Here is a 24,490-nt window from a genome sequence, read left to right on the forward strand (position 1 = left end):
TAAAAACCTTAATCAAAACAAAGACACTAGCAGCTGATAAGAAAGTGATCATGACATTTGTGGACTTTAAAAAGACGTACAGCTCTGTAGATAGACACACGTTAATGGAAGTGCTGAAAGAATTTGGAACAGATGATAGGACAACAAGGCTTACTCAGCAAACACTAACAAATACCCGATCACAAATTACATTTTTAGGAGAACTGTCCGATACCTTTGAAATCAAAACAGGTTTGAGATATGGAGACAGTCTCTCTCCAATCTTGTTCAACTGTGTTTTGGAAATAGTTATCAGGGAATGGAAAAAAGAAATGAGTTAGTTCAACTTTCCAAATGGAATCAGGCTAGGCCGCGAACAGTCTGGGCTTACATTTGAATGCCTTGTGTTTGCAGATGATATAGTGTTTTTTGCAGAGAATCTGCAAATTTCAACTGAATAGAGTGAAGTCCTCAAGGAAACAGCTGTGAAAGCAGAAATGCAAATATCTTTTGAGAAGACACAATATATGAACATAAATGCCACTGATCCAGTCTGGACAATGAGGACCAAGTATGGCGACATCAAAAGAGTTCAGAAGTTCAAGTACCTAGGAGAGATTTTGACTCTGAACAACAATGAAAAGGCAGCAATTTAAGAATGGGCAAGAAAAATGGAAATAGCATTCAGATTGAGTCAGAACACATACAAATGTAAATCACTCTCAAACCAGGCCAAATTCCAACACTATAGCACAGTTGTCAAACATGAATGTTTATATGCATTGGAGACAAAAGCCAGGAAGGGACTTTCAGACTTGGAAAAGTAAGATTCTTGGGCCCAGAAAAATATCTAATGAATTTATGTTCGGTCTAAGATCAAATCAAGAACTTTATCAACGATTTGAAAATATCACCACTACAATGAAGAAAAGAAGACATATTAAAAGAATGGAATCAGAGAGGCTCACCAACAAGATTCTTCTCTTCCAGGAGAACAGGAAGACAAGTTCCATGGGTGAAAGTAGTGCACTGGGATCTAGAAAAATACGAAATCACGGCAGAAGAAATTGTGAACAGGCAGATCTTAAGGAAAAAGGTTGCGCAGAGGTGAAGGATTTCTTCGAGGAGGAAACGAGGAAGAACAGAGTATTCTCGGCAGAATAATGTGCTAGAGTGAGCCATTGGATGAAGGAGTACTGGCGAAACATCCCCCATAGATGGCTGTAATGAAAAATAAATAAAAAAAGGGTATGTTAAATTATAATCATGATTTCTAGATAATATGTGAGAGACCTATTTGGAAAACTAGCAGTCCACATAATTACATATTGTGTGTATTATATGTGGGGGCACTTACTGATAAACCATCTTTTACTCACACTCGGAAATTAGGAATCTTGATCCAGTGCCAAAGTAATGACCAGCTGTTTAACATGTTTATAGAATTGTGCATTTTGTATTTGTATCTCATGATCAAAGGGCCACTGCCATTATTTAAGCCAAGGACAGTTAAGAATTCGGCATGTTTCCCACACAGCCATGCCGTGTTGTTTGAGCTCAAAGAGGAGAAAACTGTGAAAGAGCTGCATTAAATGACAATGCAATCACAGAGCATAAATCTTGACTTCATAATTCTCAACAACAAATACCACAAACAAAACAAATTTTCATTATTTTTTAATTATGTTTGGCGAGTCGAAGACATAATTTTTATCTGGTACGAACTGTTGTCATACTGACAGAAGCAGACAATTTTCCAAGTTTTCACGCTCATTTTTAGTTTCATAATAAAGAAAAGCTTTTCACATACATGTTAATATTTCAATCATCATTATGGAGATGTGGAAACTATTTCCATTGCAGCTCAATTTATTCCATCTCAACTGAAAAGGCCTTGAAATCAGATGCAAGATTGGCGGTGTCCACAAAATGTTTAAAAAACTATCCTTGTAATTCTTTCCAGGCCACAATGAATTCTTCAAAGCCAGTGGCCATTGTGGAACTGAAGTGTTTTGTCTGAATTTGCCACTTTGACAGTGTTATTTTCTTTTTAAATGAATCCCCCTTAATCAGAAATAAGTTGTTTTCTTCACCTTGCAATGTCTTCTGTGTACAGTGTGTGCAGTCAAGCTCACTGAAAATGTGAATTCTGTAATTGATTCCCGAAGTTCCACTTTTCATTCCTGCTCTCCTTTTTCCTTCATAAAATCACTAATATCAGGTTTTAAATCAAAAAATTGTTCCAGTCACGCCTCTTGACTTAATCAACATACTTCACAGTAATATATAATCTCCATACTCTCCATTCAGTTCCATCAAAAACTGTTGCAACTGACAGTGGAATAATGAATGTGACTTCTGAAAACTTGCTATTTGTACCAACAATTTCATCACTAGCTGTATGCCTCAAAATTTAGCACAAAGAACTTTCTTATTACGGAACAATGAATCCTGTCTGTTGATTGTTGTAATCTTTTGCTCTTTCATTGTCAACTACATATTTAAATTTTTTCTGCATGGTATTGAAGTGTCATTCCATAACAAATTTGTATGTCACATGAGATCTTATCCTTCTTCTTTATCATTTCCATTCATAAAGGTCTGTGATGACAGATTGCTAGAGTGCTTCTTTTTGTTCAAACAGCAATTGGAAAACTACTTTTATACTTAAAAAGAAAGAGGTAAACAACACTGACAGCACGATTCTGCTTAACTGAAAAGTACCACAATGCAATGCTAAATGAAGTGTTGCACTGTACCAAGTACCTCCGAGAAGTACAGAGCAAAGCTGAGACAGACAAAGCCTGCCGGTACTGGTCGGCACATCATGCTGCTCGCATGCAGTTTGGCCCTGATGTGAGCTTTAAGAAATGGATGCACACGACAATTCACCAAGACAGACACTGTTATAGCAAGACAGATTGTTGTTCTTCACCATAACAATGAGGCTGTACACTGAATTTTGTGCCAAAAGCTTTGTGTGTGTCCTTTCTCAGCCATAGTACTCCGCAGAACTTGCTCAATGTCTTACTAGGTCCAAAATTAAAAACCAGCACTGGAAAAAAAAAAATCTACATTTCGACATGGGCACTGAATGGTAGTCTGAGGGAAGCTCTCATGGTAGCACAATCAAGAGAAAACATAATGTGTGAATAGAGGATGAAGAATTTTGAAAAAGTCAGGGACTTAGCATTTGTAACCTGCAACTTCTTTTTTAAAGGCTAATTGTTTTGTGAACAGACTTCAGAGACTTTATAACACTGGTCACTGTACGGTTCTTTTGCTGTGGATTTCATAAGATGCACCATATTTTATCCAAAAGCATCTTCCACATTAGCCCCCCCCCCCCCCCCCTCGCATGATATACAAAGAAATGCAGGAAGTAGATGCTCCCAGCTTGTGTTAGTGATCTCAGCCATATTTAAAGGTTGTTTATGGTTGCACTACATAGCATGTGTTGTGCAGTTGTAAAGGCTATTTCTGGAGGGGGAGAAATAATTGCTTATATAGTTGCCTAGTGCTAAATTCTTCTTAAAATGCAGCCTGAATGGAGCGAACACTGAAGAAAGAAGTGAATTGAAATGCACACAGGTTAGTGGACTGTAGAAGCTGGTGGTTTTTGTGAGGAACAGCATGCATGCACACAACAACAACAACAACAACAACAAAAAGTAAATTGAAAAAAAAAAAAAAAGAAACTAAGACATATTAGAATGATTGTTTCATATAATAGTCAAGTCCTTTGCCTACAACCATGAGTGAGAGCCGTGTGTGGAAACAACTAAGAAGATTAATCAGTGACAAAGACATTATAAATAACAAACCAAAAATGCGGGAGGACGACGGTTCAATCACACGTCCGGCCATCCTGATTTAGGTTTTCCGTGATTTCCCTAAATCACTCCAGGCAAATGCTGGGATAGTTCCTCTGCAAGAGCATGGCCAACTTCCTTCCCTAATCCAATGAGACCGATGACCTCACTGTTTCGTCTCTTCCCCCAAACAACCCAAATATCTGGAAGTATACACAGATGCCTCATATAAGAGCATCTTTTTAATGGATTAGGTAGAAGCACAAGAGTGTTAACTTTTTTATGTAATTTTCAACAATGTGTTTTGGGATTACGTTGTTGCAGTAACAAATCAGTAAGCACAACTAACAATGAAAATAGAAGAAAGAAACTGATGGGACATGGACCCTGTCAGTTGTAATGAACTTAAAATACTTTGCATTATGCATAACAATAGGTAGCAAAAACAAAAATTCAAATTTACTGGTCTAAAAGAGGCACCACAGAAATACCGATATTCAGGAAAACTATGCCCTGAAAATCTCTGTGCAATTAGTAGGTTTTTATATTTTACAAACAACAATATGACTGACATGGTCGATAAATTACCTAGTCACATCTGTTATTTAACTGGATAAAGAATCTACTCGCCAAGCAGAACACACTCATAACAGACTGTTGTGATTGGCAAGCTTTCGGAGCCAGTGGCTCCTCCTTCAGGCAGAAGGGTGAAGGAAAAGGATGGGAGCTAGGAAAAGGCGTAGACATACCGGGCAGTACGTCTCCCCTGACCCACAGTTCTGGGTGATTTTCACAAAATCTACAGCCTTTCATAGACCTCTACAGTCCTGTTCCTTCACACCTTGAATTTTTTATTGAAATAGTGTATATAATGGAAGAGAACGTCATGATTGATGAATAATTAATGAAATTTAATGGGCACATATCTTATAAACAATTTTGTCCCTCAAAGAGGCGTGATTAAGGATAAAATTTTATAAACTGTGTGAGCCAGCATCAGGCTAAGGCTTTGATTTTAAAATATATTCAGAAAATGATATAACAGATCTTGATTACGACGACACCACCATCAAACAGTTTCCGTCAGTGCTAAATAAAGGACGCACTTGGTATATGTATAATAGGTATTCTTTGCTGAAACTGTTCGTAACTTAAGTTCAAAATGGAACAGATAATGTAGGACAGTAACTTTTAATAGAAAAAAATAAAATGCTGGGAGATTTTATTAAAGCAAAACTAAAAGAAATGGAATGCATAGTGAGAGCCTGCAATGGCATATTAGTGTTGAACTTGAAAGATAAACATGAAAGTATGCACGTACCTTGTTTAGAAAATTATTGAAGTATTCACAGTACATAATTTAACTAAGTATTAATTTACAGAATGTTACTGATACATAAACTACTTGAAACTAATAAATTATTTTTGTTCATTGATGAACTAATCATTCACACGATATCTTCTGGTAAACCTTCCGGGATGTAAGGTCGTGGTCCATGAAACTCTTCAGCTCCTAACGTTTCGTCCACAGCTGCGCTGGACATCTTCTCCGGAGGAGAAACACCCCTCTCAAGATGTCCAGCGCAGCTGTGGACGAAACGTTAGGAGCTGAAGAGTTTCATGGACCAAGACCTTACATCCCGGAAGGTTTACCAGAAGATATGTCATCCGGTCGTGAAAGCCTTCATACCATTCACACAATGATTGATTGTGCCCAAACATTGTTAATAATTTCACAGTTCCTTTTGCTGCGCCGAAATATGTTACATGAAACAAATTTTGTGCATGTTAGCACACATGGCCAAACAGTTCAATGGCTCGATATGTGACTCACCTTCTAGCTTCCTATGACCCAAGAATTGGGAGATACCTGATGGGCCAAGGTATTAAGAACTCCAAAACTGGCTTGCAGTCAGTGGCTTGATGGAAATAATGATCCTTAAATTCTGTCAATTAATGCCAACCAAAATTCAGAACTTTTGATACTGTTCTGCATTATCATCCAAAACAGTTGTGCAGACAACTATGGGTTGCTTGCAGACAAAGATATTTGTGGCAAAACAATTAATTAATGCTCACATTTTGTAACTTGTTTGCAAATTTGGCCAAAAACAATAATGTAATAATCCCCTGGCCTCCATGTGACCTCCTTCAATTTCCAAAAATAAAGGAAACCTTAAAGGTTTATATACGAAATAAAAATACATTGCCAAGAGCTAAAAGTTATCCCCAAGATTGAGTTCCAGCAATGTTTTGGGGAATGCAAAATGGACTGACACAAGTGTATAATTTCTAATGGGAACTATTTTGAAGCGGATAATACAGATGTACACAAATAAATAAAATACTTCCTGATGTTAAAAAATAACTTGTATGCTATTTGCTGTGGCCACCCCTTCATTTATGACTGTCTATTGGCTCATTCCAAAAGAGTCAAGGTGCTGCTGAATCAGGTTTACATTCCTTAAAGTATCATGAAGCATGCTTTATTAGAAATGCACTTTCATTTCCCAAACTTCTATATAAATTTTTGTTATCTCCTGAAAATGATAACTGTCTTTCACGCAGAACGTATCAGTGTATTGCCTCACTGACACGTATCCATCAGGTTTTCTTCAGCTTAAGGAGTGAAATAGCTCCTGGATGCCTCAAGGTCAATCCTCTTTAATTTAGATCAACATCCCCCCCCCCCCCCCAGCTAATGCTTAGCTCTGGCAAGAGTGGGTGAGAGAGAATTACAAGGAAAATTAGCATTACCTCTGCAAAATAAGTTTATTTTACAACTTTATAAACATAATTACTGGACTCTATTTCTAATACATCATAATCTCAGATATTAAAAATCAAACAATGAAAATTAAACACTTTATGAATTACAGATTTTAATGGCAGTCAAAAATAACTTCAACAGATAATAAAATTCAATATCATATCTTAAAATCAACATATGACAATGATCATGTGTTCATATGAAATTGTGAGCATATATAAACACACAAAAGCAATAGATATACATTAAGAATGAACACCACTTGATGAAATTTTGTACTGTCTGATATTTACCATGAACACACTATGTCTGGAATGAGCATACAGAGTATTTCAATAAATGGAGCAGCATCATCATGTCACATAATTTGAGAGTGCAAGGGGGCAATGCCTCTCATGAATGGTTGAGAGACAGCCGAGTCACGGTTATAACAACAATTACTGGACACAAAAACTTAAGTTAAAGAAATCACTGCAGAATTATGTTCTATCAACTAAATAGTCACATATCTGTATATGCACGAATTTACTGCAACATTGAGTTCTTTATGAAAACAACAAAAGATAGACATGAAAACTAGATGTATTTAGAATTGACAGCATATTGAAAGCAAAGAATATTTAAAAAGTGATATTAAATTAGCATACTACTAAACCAAATGACTTTGTGAACACACTGACCATAGTGTACAAGGATATGAGGCAGCAACAGATACAAATGATCCAATCAGAGTTGGAGTATTCTACGACAGCATCACAGCAAATTTATTCTTGAAGTGTTTCAGCGACTGTTAGCAATTACAAACAGGCTCAACATTTAAGTACGAAACACTTTAAATGATGACTGTTATTGAAATACCACCAGTGACAAGCAACACATGCATATCAATTAAAAAAAAAATAAATAAAATCCAGTATACCACAAAATTCAGTCAAAACCAAAACTTTGCACTAGAAAATTCACTCAGGAAACAACCATTGATTAAATGTAGCTTGGGAGTAGTGATTCAAGAACAATCGTGTGATTAGATATACCTGTTGCCTAAGAGAAACGAGTCCTGGAACAAGAACTGCACATTTCCATCAACAAGCCTTTGAAGTACTAATACAAGAAGAAGAAGAAGAAGAAGAAGAAACTGTTCACCGGATAGTTGTACTATTTTTTGTCAGCATTAAATTGCTTAAAATGTGACACACACCTAACAGTTTACAAAAATTCGTACTGACATAGTGCAATCTGCCTCTTATTACAAGTATTGGAAGACCACTATGAAAACCAATAACTTGTACCAATAATACTGATTTTGTTGAATTCTCCAAAAAGAGCCATGTACAAAAGATTTTTACATTTGCCAATGTCTTTCTTTTAAAAACATGAATACAGATAAAGACAATAAAAAGTTGTAAAGGTTTTCTACAATATTAGTCTTATATACTTGGAGTTTTCTTCCTACAAAAACTACTCAACATTACAAGCTTTGGCCATTTGTTTCATTCTTACAATAAGGATGACTACAGTCTACATAGAAATTGTTTTCCGTCATGCACTACAGTCTTTTCAACTTATGTTTGAACCCTACAGGCCAAGGGGCATCACATAGAAATAAAGGGCAATCAAAGTTCCCTACACTTGCTTGATAACTTTTACACCACGATTCACATAATAGAACACCACTTACGAGACACAGGCTCACAAACGGGTTCTGGGACAGGTGCCCCCTTCTCAAACGACAGAGATTGCTCAGAAATATTATCTTGTGCTTTTTCATATGCCACACTCTCATCAGTGATACTCTCTTCTGAGAGCTCCATATGCACAGTTTCACAACATTCCACCACCTTCAGTGGTGTACTGCTACTCACAGGTTCTGGCTTTTGGGTTAACAACTGCAATGGAGATGAAACAGCAGAAATAACTGATGAGCTTTGCTCAGATTTTACAGTACATTTCTTTTTATGATCTTGGTCTTTTTCTGCAGCTTCTAAAGTAGAGGCCTTCCTTTTTCCTATTTTATCTCTTGATACAGATGATTCATCTGATTCGGTGGTCACATCAATACTTTTCTCAGTAGATACATCAAGTTTACATTCTGATAAATATTCTTTAGTAGTTTTCTTAACTGTTACCTGCTGCTTAGTAATTCTCTCTTTCTGGAAAGAATCATTTATTTTTGAAACATAGGGAGAGTCCCGAATTGATCGACGGCATGAAATTGACCTTATCGAAGCTGCAAAGCTGTCACCTGTCTCCCTTTGCTCTGGTTGCTGAATATGAATTGGTGTTCTTGAATGATCTCTGTGTGGTGTTCTGCACGGCAGCTGGATCTCTTCCTTATCAATTTTCACTCTGCTTGTACCTCGTCTTGAACTACGCCTTGGAGAATCCTTAATTTCACCAATGTCACTGGATGCTGCAAATGTATTTGTTCCTTTTTCAGGGCTTGGTTCTATATGCTTATCAATTTGTGACAATATTAATCTGGGTGATTTATTACCTACAATATGCTTCACATTTTGCAATACTGTTGAGGCCTCTTTATCATTTCTTATCACTAACTCTTCAGACTTCACAGTTTCTTTTGCCTGTTGATCTGTTTCTAGAGCAGCCTCTGAGGTCAAATCCTCACTTACCTGGCAAGAATCTTCCAAATGCTCCTGGGTATATGTTTTCTTTACTGTATCAACCGACGAAAGAACCTCAGTTTCCTGCCGATGCATGCTTTCTGTGTCACCTTCCGTGTCTGGCACTGTAGTTTTTGTATCTTTCTTCACCTTTCTTGTCTTTGATATGTTACCTCCTTCTTCTTGCTGTTCAGGTTCATCACTAACATCAGGCTTCACTTTTGTAGCTGATCGGGTGTTATGACCAGTAACTCTTTCTTCAGTGAGATGGGCTGCTTCTGTACTACTGCTTTTATCATCATTTCTTACTTTACTATTTCCTCTGGTAGTGCGGATTATTTTATTATCACCATCCTCATTTTCACTCTTGTCTGGGACTATCATCTCTTCTGACTTACTTCTGACTTTGGCAGAAGATCGTGTTTGTGGAGTTGAGGACTGACTCATTCCCTTCCCATCCTCAGCTTCACCTTTATTTGCACCTATGTTTTCATCAGATTTATTCTGTTGGGCTTTGGTGCTCGACCTTGTTTGTGGAACTGAGGCCTGAACTGCATTTGAAGAATGATCTTCCTCCATATGCTGGCCTTCAGAGCTGGGCTCATTTTCATTTTTTATGGCATCTGTTGATTGTTCACGGCTTTTTGTAGCTGCTTCAGAGTCCCCTGGTGGGTGCATGTCTCTTCTTGTGCGTTTTCTCTGTGGTGGTAGTCTTTTCTGTATCAATGGAGAGCGTACACGGGCTGTCGAGTAAGGTCGGTTGTGGAATGACCTACCCTATGTACAGAAACAAAAAGAAATATACAATTGTATAAACATGAAAAAGAGTATACATTAGTGTCAAATATCAATAATACAGCTAACATGTACAGATAAACCAAAAGAAGAAGTTGAAGTTTAATCTTAATTTACAAGCAAGTCGCTGTGCAAAAAACATACTGTCAGAATTCCAACATGCAAATAAACAGAACAAGTATTTTAACACAATGTTGTAAGTTTTGTGTGTGCAGGCCATCATGTATAATAGAAAATGGCAATGTTACTTGACACCACAAACAAAAAAAGTCATAAAAAGGTGGTGTATTCAAACAACTTTGACATATGACTGTAGGAAAGTAATGTTTATTTGTTGTACATGTTCAAGTGAATCGAAATATTAGTGTATGCTAAAAATATTTAATTTCACTGTAACTAATGTCCATTATGTACAGTTTACAGAAATCAGTTGCCGCTGTAAGTAGCTAGCGCAATGTTTCTTAAAGGTGATTCACACAGAGCTCTGGTTATTGTTACGATGGTCAAGATCATGAATTCCTACATAAATTCGGAATAAACTAATGAACACGGCAATGCTTCACAATTGCTAAATACGTATGGGAAATCGATAAATGTCCTAATCTCCACCCCCCCACCAAAAAAAATAAATAAAAAAAAAATCTATCTATCTACTGCCCTCATCTCTGTCCATCGTCTTCCTCCCAATCTCTGTACATCTCTTGTGCCCTCTCACTCTTTCCATAATCTCCTTCCTTTTCTTTATATCCATTCCTCCCCCCTGACCTTATTTATTGTTATTGCAATTGAAACCTTGAATGGAAATAGAAGCTCAAAATGAATGCATGCTCTTGAAATAATTAGCACGTGGGGTATGAAAACGACCTTTCCAGCTGCTACATCTGTTAGGATAGTAGCTTTATTGATAGTTTTTCATACAGCTGTAATCTACTAACAGTTAGGTTTATAAAGCTAGCCATAAACACAGCTTTCCTGTTCTGTATTAAAAATGACTGTTGTTGTCTTCGGTGCAAAGACTGGATCGATGCAGCTCACCGCGCTTCTCTATCCTGCACAAGTCTCTTCATCTTTGAGCAACTACTGCATTCATCTCTTGGCCTCCATCTACGGTTTTTACCCCCACGTTTCCCTGCAGTACTAAACTGGTGATCCCACGATGCCTCAGAAAGAGTCCTACCAACTGATCCCTTCTTCTAGTCAGTTTCTTCTTACCCCAATTCTCCTCATTAGTTATGTGATCTGCCCATCTAATCTTGAGCATTCTGTTGTAGCACCACATTTCAAAAGCTTCTATTCTCTTCTTGTCCTAACTGTTTATCATCCATGTTTCACTTCCACACACTGCTACACTCCATACAAATACTGTCAGAAAGCACTTCCTACCCTAAAATCTATACTCGATGTCAACAAATTTCTCTTCTTCCGAAATGCTTTCTTTAACATTGCCAGTCCACATTTCATATCCTCCCTCCTTCAACCATCATCAGTTATTTTGATTCCCAAATAGCAAAACTCATTTACTACTTTAAGTGTCTCGTTTCTTAATCTAATTCCCTCAGCATCACCTGATTTAATTCGACTACATTCCATTACCCTTGTTTTGCTTTTGATGTTCATCTTGTATTCTCTTTTTAAGATACTGTCCGTTCCTTTCAACTGCTCTTCTAAATTCTTTGCCATCTGACAGAATTAAAATGTCACTGGCAAACCTCAGAGGTTTTATTTCTTCTCTCTGAATTTTAATTTCTACTCCACAGTTTTCTTCCGTTTCCTTTACTGCTTCCTCAATATACAGACTCTATAACATTGGAGATATAGATTACAACCCCCCCCCCCCCTCCCCTGACTTAAAACTGTCATTTGGTTTCTGTTCAAATTGTAAATAGTCCTTCACTCCCCGTATTTTACCACTGCCACCTTTAGAATTTGAAAGACGGCATTCCAGTCGACATTGTCAAAAGCCTTTTCCAAGTCGACAACTGCTATAAAAGTAGGTTTGACTTTCCTTAGCCTATCTTCTAAGATAATTCGTAGGGTCAATACTGCCTCGTGTGTTCCTACAGAATCCAAATGTTCGTCTCCATGATCAGCTTCTACCAGTTTCACACCATTTGTACGTAAAGAATCTATGTTAGTATTTTGCAACCATGATTTATTTAACTGATAGTTCGGTAATTTTCATCTTGCCAGCGTCTGCGTTCTTTGGAACTGAAATTATTATATTCTTCTTGAAGTCTGAGGGTATTTCGCCTGTTTCATACCCTTGATCACCAGATGGAAGACTTTTGTCATGGCTGGCTCTCCCAAGGCAAGCAGTAGCTCTAAGGGAAGGTTGTCTACTCCTGGGGCCTTGTTTTGACTTAAGTCTTTCAGTATTTTGTCAAATTCTTCAGGCAGTATCATATCTCCCATATTGTCTCTGTCTTTATTCCCTTCCATTTCGATAATGTTACCCTGAAGTACATTTCCCTTGTATAGACCATTTAAGTACTGTTTCCACCTTACTGCTTTCCCTTGTTTGCTCAGGACCGATTTTCCATCTAAGCTCTTGCTATTCATAAAGGTGGGTCCCTTTTCTCCAAAGGTATCTCTAATTTTCTTGCAGGCAGCACCTACCTTACCCCTAGTGACTTATGCTTCTCCATCCTTACATTTGTCCTCTAGCCATTCTGGCTTAGCCATTTTGCACTCCTGTTGATCTCATTTTTTAGACGTTTGTATTCCCCTTTCACCTGCTTCATTTATTGAATTTTTTTTTATTTTCTCCTTTCATCCATCAAATTCAGTTTCTTTTGTGTTAGCCAAGGATTCCTACCAGCCCTCGTCTTTTTACCTAACGGATCATCTGCTGCCTTCACTATTTCATCTGTCCACAAAGCTACCCACACTACTTCTACTGTATTCGTTTCTCCTGTTCCCGTCAATCGTTCCCTAATGCTCCCTCTGAAACTGTACAACCTCTGGTTCTTTCTTTTTATCCAGGTCCCATCTCCTTAAATTCCTACCTTTTTGCAGTTTCTTCAGTTTCAATCTGCAAATCATAACCAATAAATTGTTGTCAGAGTCCACATCTCCCCGTCTGGTTCTGAAATCTGTCTTACCATTATTTAATCAATCTGAAGCCTTCTGGTGTCCCCGTGTCTCTTCCATGTATTCAACCTTGTACTACTGTAGTGGATGTGGGCTTTGTGTCAATCTTGGCAACAATAATGTGTTCACTACACTGTTCATAGTAGCTTATCTGTGTTTATTTTTTATTATTAAACCTACTCCTGCATTACCCATTTGATTTTGTATTTATAACCCTGTGTTCACCTGACCAGAAGTCCTGTTCCTCCTGCCACTGAACTTCACTAATTCCCACTCTAACTTTAATCTATCAACTCCCATTTTTAAATTTTCTAACCTATTTGTATGATTAAGGGATCTGACCACACTCCAAATTGTAGACCACCACTTTTGTTTCTCCTGATAACACCGTCCTTCTGAGTAGCACCCCCCCCCCCCCCCCCTCCTCACGGATCCGAATGGGGACTATTTTACCTCCGTAATATTTAACCATATAGTAGAGCTGCACACTCTTGGGACAAGAATAGGAAGTGTTTACTCACTAGCATTTCTGTATCCCCAATGGTTTCGGCTGTGCATTGTTTCCAGTCAGTCACGCAAGAAGGAATTCATCCAATGGAATCCTTCATTGAATTTGTAGAATTGAAAGAAAACACTTTCAGTATGATCATGAATTCACTGAAATGAAATAAATAGGAATTCATTGTGATGAACGATATTTTTTGTCTTTCTGTCCAGAAAGAAAACTAATAATAACGCACTTCCAACGACTGGCCTCGTGATTTATTAATCGTAATTGCGAAAACAAGGCAAGATTCATGGAATTAGAAGACCTTTGCCTTTGAACTTTCATATGATTATCGTTTACTTTTTATCACGTTAGTTAATCAGCTTCTTAACAGAGAGTCTTGTTCCATTGTATAATTGCAGTTGGTTCAGACTGCATAACGCTATTATTACTAAGCTGACCATGAACTGCAAATTATTGTATGTGGTGGCATTCCTGGCAAATTCAATTGGGTAACTGATGATTTCATCTGGGATGGATTGAATTAAATGAATGCAATGGCCACCAATTTAGCTCTGAATTTCTACGATCAAATTGTCTACGTCCTTATTTTTTGCTGCCAAAATGGCTCGTTCACTCAACCAAACAGGGATTTTGTAGCAATATTTAGGAACATTCTTCTTTCAATGTCGTGGAAACAAAATGTGGCCAATGGAAACATCGACCAGAATTTTTCCACAGCCAATGTCTAATAACTGCTTGGAAAACACTTATGCGACTTGCGTATTTGTTGTTACCTTGGAGAGTTTTTACATATATATCTACAAAGTCAATGACTTCAAGCAAGCATTTATTTCATCAACAGCTGTTGATCTTGGAATGACTGGCAGTGTTTGGCGAAAACCTTGGGCCAGCAGAATCACTGGATCTCCAAATAGGCCCAGATTACTGTGCAACAATGTTCCAAATTATTTTGTGTGTCAGCTCTAACAAACTCTATTGTATATGTCATAATGGATTGTGCTTGAGAAATTCCTATTCGGTTTGCCCCCAAATGCTGTCTACACTCTTCATCGGTCTCACTGATTCGATCATTCACATACAGCACTTGATATTTTGATGCACCACTGGTGGCATTTTTTCCAAAGAAACAAACCAGGAACTGAAATCAATTAAATGTTTGCACAACACCAAATTATCATGAACTGATCTCAAGTCAATCTTTGCCACATACCAAAGATATGATCACCACCAATAACACATTGCAATATTACTTTCAACGGTATTCTTGTTCACAAAATATCAAGTCAATGCAGAATTTTGTTGTTATGAAAACATGTGACAGCAGAACTGTCCAACTGAACATCACTTTTCTTTCATTAAAACATTGTCCTGACATTTAAGAACACACACAAATCTGTCAAGCCATCCTCAAGTGATGATCTTTCATACATGCAGCAATTGTTTTTTTTATTTATATAGATTGGATTCAGAAGAGTACTGCTGGTGTTAACCAACCAAGATGCAGAATTCCAAATGAGGACCATTTCTTAAAGCTAACCATATATTGCAAGAGAGTGATAAACTTTCAGGTGATTGCCTATTATCTGAATAATAAAATCAACTTGACAAGGAGGAAAAAAAATGTTGTAACACTATAGCAAGAACACAAATACACATACAATAAACACTGTTTGATAAACTACTACATGTCATTTGTCTCAAATGAGAACAAAATCAGTAATAACTTCAATGCACTTCTATGATCTGCCCAAAACCAAAAACACACTAGTTATAGTTAGTGGTAACTGTTAGCTTCATTTATTATTAATTAATTAGTGTCCCTTGTGGATAAATAGATAACATGCTTTAAATAAACTGAGTAAAGGAGGCGGTTCACCAAACAGCAGAAGTGTTGAGTTGTTGACAGCACACAAAACAGAATGGAAATTATGCCAACTTACAGAAGAAATCCTCTGATGAGCTAAGAGAGCACACGAGTGCACCCCTCCCCCTCCCCACATGCACCTACACTGTACTGGATGGAGAGAGAATGCTGGGATTACAGTTCTGGTAGGTGGACTAGGATGGGGGTTGTGTCTGATGGTGTGGGTAGATGGGGTAAGAGGCACGAAGCAGGAGGGAGGCGTGGCAGGTGCATTGGCTTGAAATGTGACACACAGATATCAGAGCTGGTGAGGTGCAGTGTCCCTTGTGGATAAATAGATAACATGCTTTATATAAACTGGGTAAAGGACACAGTTCACCAAACAGCAGAAGTGTCGAGTTGTTGACAGGCACACATAAAAGAGAATGGCAACTATGCCAACTTTCAGAAGAAATCCTTTGATGAGCTAAGAAAGCACACGAGTGATGGAGAACTGTGAATCGGGACTGGGTGACAGGTCAGAGGACGAGGGAAACTGTTCGGTAGAGGGTGTGGGGATGGTGGGTTTGCGGATAATAATTATTGGTGGTGTGCAACTGAAGAGAAACTCTTTTCAAAAAGTCAAGTGTTCAATTTGATGGGAAAAGTGCAAATATCCTGACCTGGGAAAAGACTTGCTCGATTTTGTAGTTCAAAACAAGAAATATGAATATGCTGTTACAACAGATACGATTCAAACTGAAGGTTGCAAAATAGTACATAAAGCAGCATTTTGCCAATGGAATTTGAAGTTATACATGGGTGGGTTCGGCAATTTAAGCAATGAAATTTTTTTTCTGTATGTCGCAGAACTACAATGGCACATTAACTGTCTCATGCTTATGAAAACAGTTTGATACCTCATCAGCATTAGGTGATCCTATTTTGAACGGGACAAAAATAGCAATTGTTAGTGGTTTTTAATCAGAAAACTGTCGCCAAGGGAGAAAGCTTCCCAGCTGGTATTCACGTACGCATAAATAAAAATTACAGTTATGGTGGGTGGTAACTAATTAGCCCCTACTGTTAGTAAACATTGTACCAATGAATCAGCACTCTATCATTCAGCTTATAAAATTTGCCTCTAGATGTAGTTAGCATGCTCAATATTGATGCTTAACACTTTGATTTATGCATACGTAAATAGTTATGACTTCTGACCGTTGCTGCAATGAAATACCGATGACTGATAACTCTGCTACTCTGTTGTTCATTCGCTGACACGGTGCTGTGCTTTGTAATAGTTTTTTACATTTTGTTATTTAATACTGTTTCTGTGCCTATTTTTTTATGTTCGCAGTTTCCAATTTTTTTTATATAATAATGTGTCCGACAAAAAAATTCTTGAGTTATTGGAAAATGTTAATGATAATACTTTAGTGAAAGTAGCAGCAGTTCAGAAAGTGACAATGATGTTCTTGCTGGTACATTGATTGAAAGTGATAACAGTGTGAAATGGTCACACCAGACATACTACAGCTGCTACCACATCCATTTCACAATGTGCCTCAAGCACAGCATATGCCAAAAGTGGGATCTCTAAATTGAATATTTCACTTTCAGGCGATACAGAATGGCATACATCGGGCAGAAAATAATGTACAATTATTATAATTACTATATCTGTAAATGATATTAAAAATTTCATTTTTCTTGTTCTCAGAAGAAATTTGTATAGATTTATGTATATTATTGAGCTTTCTTTAAATTGAGTGTAGTGTTAATTATACTGAAACAATATTAAGTTGCACATAGGCACAACAAAAAGAATCCCACAATTGTAGGTTTCGTCAACAACTTTAGCTTTTGTCAATAATAGACAGACAAATAGTGTGTGTAATTCTGATAAAGTCGTTTCTGGCTGAAAGCTTACTTGTTTAACAGTCTTTCTGTCGTGCCTATCAGCAACTCTGCTACATGGTGAGTAGCAATCTATCCTTTTCATAATCCTGGATTTTCTATTGTTTAAAGTAAAGAATTATGACAGTCTCGGTAAGTGTTATTTTTTATATTTTTAAACTGAATGCAGCTTGATATATGGCAATTTAAATAGAACATTGCATTCAAAGTGGCTGACTGCAAAAGTGTTCATGCAACCTTCCATAAATGTGTTGCCTCCAGAGGTTTCCCAGATGCAGGGCCTTCAAGATCACCTGATATCAATCCATGCGTCTTTTGGCTGTGGGGATATATAAAAGAATGTGTTTACCAGGGACACTTTCAGTCTCCACCTGATCTGAAGGAAACATGTTGCTCCTATTCCACTGGAACTGTTATGAGAAACTTTTGATCACATCATTTTACAGATGCAGCATCTCATCGACATCTCCGGCGCTGATTCTGAACAAACTGTGTAAGAAGCATTTAATAATGAAATCAACACTATGCCTTTCTCACTTGTCTGACTTTTTTTCCCCACATCCCGTTCCTAATAGATTACACATGGGAACATTTCTATTTGACTTTCTTCCATTCACAGCACCACATTTACACTCGTGGCAAAAAATACAACAGTGGAAACTGGTTTCACATTTAATTCCAACCCATACTGGACCTGTGTAAGTAGCTGCACTTTAATAATTATAACCACACTGCACATGATAAACAAAACAACTCATGGCAGGAGACTATTGCAGTGTGTGTACCACTGAAGTTTGCTGCTTGGTGGTCAAGATCGGAAGAACTAGTCACGGGGAGAGGGAGGGGCGGGGGGGGGGGGGGGGAGAGGAAGAAGAAACTGGAATTTCCAATAGTCTTGATGGGGCTGAAGATGACCTCCTTTGTGGTACTGACTGAGCAGCACTTTGGACTGTCTAGAGAGGGTGAAGAATTAGTTATTGGTAATGCTGAGATGGTGGGAAGTGATAGTGCTTGATTTGGGTAGGTACAAACTAGTTGATGCAGTTTTCTGAAATTAAGTGGGGTATCTTTCTTCAATAACCACTATTGAACTTGTACCTACCCTACACAGTAGCTTACAAATACATGATGAAATGAACTACCACAGCAAGTTAAATTTATCTTTAGTGCACCTTTGCTACATTCTAAATTTCAATAACTTACATACAACATCAGACCGTACAAACATTTTTGTGTTATTTATAAACATGTTACCCAGCACATATATAATACACAAATTACTGGCACTACTTCAGAAAGCAACAGTAACTTTACAATTTCTGTGTTGGCAACAATCCAACATCGGAGCTATGTGATGCAACTCTTACAATGAAGTTTGGTTTCCTGGCCCAGGGCAGTTATGAAATTACATCACTGACAACATTAAGCAGTATCACAATACATGTAGTTTGGGCTAAGTGAATATATGTTGGAGAAAGACTGGCCAAAACTAAAGTGGAGGGGAAAAGTCAATAAAAAATCTTGCTCTGACCAATTTAGTATGTCTTTAGTTAAAAAAAAAAAATTAAAAAAAATCTTGTTGCACCTCACAAGCACTACTATCAGGACCTGTGGGTCCTCTCACTAGAGAAGTTTTGAAGAGTTGTCAAAACATCTGAGGAACATCGTTTAAAGTTTTACTATGTCGAAAAAACAAAATTTTACAGGAGAAACAAAAAACTGATTACTCTTGACCCAGGAAAATTTTTACAAATTGTGAAATACACTGGGGTAACAAAGGTCATGGGATTGTGTCGGACCTCCGTTTGCTCAGTACAATGTAGCAACTCAACAACTTGCTGAAAGTCCCCCTGCAGAAATATTGAGCCATGCTGCCTCTCTGGCCATCCATAATTGCAAAAATGTTGCCAGTGCAGGATTTTATGCATGAACTGACCTCTTGATTATGTTCCATAAATGTTCAGTGGGGTTCATGTCGGGCAATCTGGGTGGCCAAATCATTCACTCGAATTGTCCAGAATACTCTTCAAACCAATCACGAACAACTGTGGCCTGGTGACCTTGTTTGGGAACATAAAGTCCACGAATGGCTGAGGACTCAGTAAACACGGCCTACATAACTATGGAGCCACAACTAGCTTGCACAAAGCCTTGTTGAAAGCTTGGCTTTGTGGGGTCTATGCCACACTCAAACCCTACCATCAGCTCTTACCAACTGAAATTGGGACCCATCTGACCAGGGCACACTTTTCCAGTCATCTAAGGTCCAATCAATAAGGTCATGAGCCCAAGAGAAGTGCTGCAGGTGATGTCGTGCTGTTAGCAAAGACATACAATTAAAGTCAATTGGCAACAAGAAGGATGTTCATTGTGGAAAATTTAACTTTGTATTAAAAGATAATGTTTTTCTATAATAACAGCAAAAAATAATTAGTTGTGTATGTACCATATTAATCATTTTTATTTAATCTTAAGTTATTGGATCAAAGCATGTGTTAAGTCCAACACTCTTTATTTAAATTTGAAGAACACAGTTGCAGATTTCTTTCACTTTTTCAGGTTTCTAGAACTGAGCTTTTAAACACAGCAACATACACTATACTGTCACCTGCTGCCATAGCCCATTAATGCCAAATTTCACTGCACTGTCCTAATGGATACATTCATCGTACGCCCCACATTGATTTCCATGGTTATTGCATGCACTGCTGCTTGTCTGTTAGCACTGGCAACTCTACGCAAGTGCTGCTGCCTTGGTCATTAAGTGAAGACCACTGTCTGCCTGAAATTTGGTATTCTCAGCATACTCTTGACACTGTGGATCTCGTAATGTTGACTTTTCTCAAGATTTCTGAAATGAAATGTTCCACGCACCTAGCTCCAACTACCATTCTGTGTTCAAAGTCTGTTAATTCCCATTGTGCAGTGATAATCATGTTGAACACCTTTTCACATGAATCACTTGGTACAAATTACAAATGTGTGAATTCCTAAGGGACCAAACTGCTGCAGTCATCTGTCCTGCAAATTACAGCTCTGCCACTGTGCTGTACTTTCATACCCTGTGAATGCAACACTAACACCATCTGCATATGTGCATATCACTAGCCCACGACTTTTCCCACCTAAGTGTATGTTGCTGTGTTTAAAGCTTATTTCTAGAAACATGAAAAAGTGAAAGAAATCTGCAACTGTGTTCTTCAAATTTAAATAAAGAGTGTTGGACTTAACACATGCTTTGATCCAATAACTTAAGATTAAATAAAAATGATTAATATGGTACAAACACAACCAACCAATTATTTTTGCTGTTATTATAGAAAAACATCTTTTAATACAAAGTTAAATTTTCCACAATGAACATCCTTCTTGTTGCCAATTGACTTTAATATTTATGCCACACCGATGATATTATTGAAAACTATGTTATTACACAATGAAAGTCTTCCCATTAACCATTTTGATATAATTCTTTAATGGTATACTGTTTGTGTTATTGGAACTATTTATCCAAAATCTGTATCTTCTGGTTAAACATGGTGATTTATAGAATCTTCAGAATGGGCACCCTATTGGTTTCTCTCCAAATTTGGTTCAATCCTACCCCTCCTACTAAGCAACCACGCATTGACATACTAATGTCTTCCTCATTGCTAGTTATCACAGCAATTGAATTGATGCCAGCACAGAAATTTGTATCTCCTCTGGTTCTCTAATCATCCCCACAATATTTATGTAGCAAATAACTCACACCAATATTCTTTGCTTCACTCACTCTAATGTATGGTGAATTAAGTTGTTCTACTTATGTTGGCCGGTGTGTTCTTCCTGTCCAGGTGCTCAGTCACATTTCAGCTCCATACAGCAATCACGTGATTTTTGAGGGCATCATCAGTGAAACTGTTTTTCTGTTGTATGTTATGAAAATGGAATGGCATAATATAGAGCAACGTTAAGCAATGACATTTTGTGTTAAACTTGGGGAATCTGTGGATGTCACCTTTGAAAAACTGAAACAGGCCCATTGGGATGGGAAACATTCCTTACCAAAAACATAAGTTTTTCGCTGGCACAAATAATCTTTTCGCAAGCCCAAGAACACACTGAAGTTTGAAATGAGCAAATCACAGATCCAAACAATGCTGATTTGGATTTTTGATGGTGTGGATATCGTGCATAAAGAATTTGTTCCTTCACGACAAACTGTCAACTACGTGTTTTACAAATATGTCCTTGAAAGGCTATGGAAAAGGGCAAATCAAGTGAGTTCGGGCATTGCAGATAAGTGGGTGCTGCATCATGACAATGCCCCACTTCCATCATGGAATTTTGACCTCAAATCGCGTTCCTCTTGTTTCACAGGCCCACTATTCACCTGATCAGAGTCCTTGAGACTTTTTTCTTTTCCCAACATTGAACAAGGTTTTAAAAGGACATTATTTTGAGACTCTTGAGAAAATTCAAATGAATGTGACCCACATGTTAAAGATCTTACCAGCTGAAGGATTTCAGCCCTGCTACCAAATCTGGTGTATAATTGCCGAAGAGAACAGTATTGATGTTAAAAAAATAAAATAAAAACTTTATTAGGTAAATTTTTACATGTTGTGTGATAAATAACCTTTTAAATGGAAATATATAAGACTCTTAGACCCATTCCACATCCACAAGGACCATCTGACTCTGGATCTGTAGAACATAAATTAGTGTATCTGCTTTTCTTTGCAAATATTTGTTGTGTATTCTTTCTAACTACATGTCAATCAGAATGAAAAGTACATCTAATCTATCCTAATATAGGAAAGGTTCAAAGGAAAATTGTCTGATGAACAAGCCCCAAGGATATGTCTAAGACATTGAACGTGAGAACTCACTGGAGGTCCACCAGATCCTCATGGTATTTTTTTAGTAAATTAGCAAATTCCATTTGGGCAAAGAATCTCAAGCTGCTCAGAACAAGGCCAACACAACTGGGCTACAGCAAATGCCCCAGAGCTGCCCATTAATGATTGTTTTCTCACCTATAGCCTTCACCCAGTTAGTGCATAGAGCCCCTCGAGGCAGATTTATTTCTTTATTTTTTAAATAGAAGTATGTTCTATTCTTTCAAATATATTTCATTAAGTAAAGATCCCCAATAATGAAGATGCACAATTTTTCACGTGAAAATACAAAAATGCAGTAAGTGAAGCAGTCAAAAAGGAATACAAACGTCTCAAAAATGAGATCGACAGGAAGTGCAAAATGGCTAAGCAGGGGTGGCTAGAGGACAAATGTAAGGATGTAGAGGCTTATCTCACTAGGTGTAAGATAGATACGCCTACAGAAAAATTAAAGAGACCTTTGGAGAAAAGAGAGCCACTTGCATGAATATCAGGAGCTCAGATGGAAACCCAGTTCTAAGCAAAGAAGGGAAAGCAGAAAGGTGGAGGGAGTATATAGAGGGTCTATACAGGGGCGATTTTCTTGAGGACAATATTATGGAAATAGAAGAGGAGGTAGATGAAGATGAAATGGGAGGTATGATACTGCATGAAGAGTTTGACAGAGCACTGAAAGACCTAAGCCGAAACAAGACCCCGGGAGTAGACAACACTCCATTAGAACTACTGACAGCCTTGGGAAAGCCAGTCCTGACAAAACACTACCATCTGGTGAGCAAGATGTATGAGACAGGCGAAATACCCTCAGACTTCAAGAAGAATATAATAATTCCAATCCCAAAGAAAGCAGGTGTTGACAGATGTGAAAATTACCAAACTATCAGTTTAATAAGTCACGGCTGCAAAATACTAACACGAATTCTTTACAGACGAATGGAAAAACTGGTAGAAGCCGACCTCGGGGAAGATCAGTTTGGATTCCGTAGAAATGTTGGAACACGTGAGGCAATACTGACCCTACGACTTATCTTAGAAGAAAGATTAAGGAAAGGTAAACCTACGTTTCTAGCATTTGTAGGCTTAGAGAAAGCTTTTGACAATGTTGCCTGGAATACTCTCTGAAGGTGGCAGGGGTAAAATACAGGAAGCGAAAGGCTATTTACAATTTGTACAGAAAGCAGATGGCAGTTATAAGAGTCGAGGGGTATAAAAGGGAAGCAGTGGTTGGAAAGGGAGTGAGACATGGTTGTAGCCTATCCCCGATGTTATTCAATCTGTATATTGAGCAAGCAGTAAAGGAAACAAAAGAAAAATTTGGAGCAGGAATTAAAATCCATGGAGAAGAAATAAAAACTTTGAGGTTCGCCGATGACATTGTAATTCTGTCAGAGACAGCAAAGGACTTGGAAGAGCAGTTGAACGGAATGGAGAGTGTCTTGAAAGGAGGGTATAAGATGAACATCAACAAAAGCAAAACTAGGATAATGGAATGTAGTCGAATTAAATGGCACGATGATTCTGAGGAGGGAATTAGATTACGAAATGAGACACTTAAAGTAGTAAAGGAGTTTTACTATTTGGGGAGCAAAATAACTGACGATGGTCGAAGTAGAGAGGATATAAAATGTAGACTGGCAATGGCAAGAAAAGCGTTTCTGAAGAAGAGAAATTTGTTAACATCGAGTATAGATTTAAGTGTCAGGAAGTTGTTTCTGAAAGTATTTGTATGGAGTGTAGCCATGTATGGAAGTGAAACGTGGACGATAAATAGTTTAGACAAGAAGAGAATAGAAGCTTTAGAAATGTGGTGCTACAGAAGAATGCTGAAGATTAGATGGGTAGATCACATAACTAATGAGGAGGTATTGAATAGAATTGGGGAGAAGAGGAGTTTGTGGCACAACTTGACCAGAAGAAGGGATCAGTTGGTGGGGCATATTCTGAGGCATCAAGGGATCACCTATTTAGTACTGGAGGGCAGCGTGGAGGGTAAAAATCGTAGAGGGAGATCAAGAGATGAATACACTAAGCAGATTCAGAAGGATGTAGGCTGCAGTAGGTACTGGGAGATGATGAAGCTTGCACAGGATAGAGTAGCATGGAGAGCTGCATCAAGCTAGTCTCAGGACTGAAGACCACAACAACAACGACAACAACAACATGTCACTTAAGTATGCTGACAATGTTGTCCAACTGTAAACTTCCCCCTGTAATTGACCTAGTTCCCTGAAATGCTTGGAATGGCATGTTGGGCTTTACTGAAATA

At 37.8% G+C, this 24,490-nt stretch overlaps 1 protein-coding gene across 3 annotated transcripts in view; it reads right to left on the reverse strand.

Moving 5' to 3' along the window:
- Positions 1 to 6,571: 6,571 nt before the first annotated feature.
- The window catches only part of LOC126175280 (microtubule-associated protein futsch-like), a 30,855-nt gene continuing 12,936 nt past the window's right edge, over positions 6,572 to 24,490 (reverse strand). For all 3 annotated transcript variants that reach the window (XM_049921939.1, XM_049921942.1, XM_049921941.1), the window contains one exon: positions 6,572 to 9,959. In XM_049921939.1, coding sequence (XP_049777896.1) covers positions 8,217 to 9,959 — 1,743 coding nt within the window. In that variant the 3' untranslated portion in view covers positions 6,572 to 8,216. The remainder of the gene's footprint in view (positions 9,960 to 24,490) is intronic.

The sequence above is a fragment of the Schistocerca cancellata genome, chromosome 3, assembly GCF_023864275.1.
Source record: "Schistocerca cancellata isolate TAMUIC-IGC-003103 chromosome 3, iqSchCanc2.1, whole genome shotgun sequence".
NCBI classification, from domain to species: Eukaryota; Metazoa; Arthropoda; class Insecta; order Orthoptera; family Acrididae; genus Schistocerca; species Schistocerca cancellata.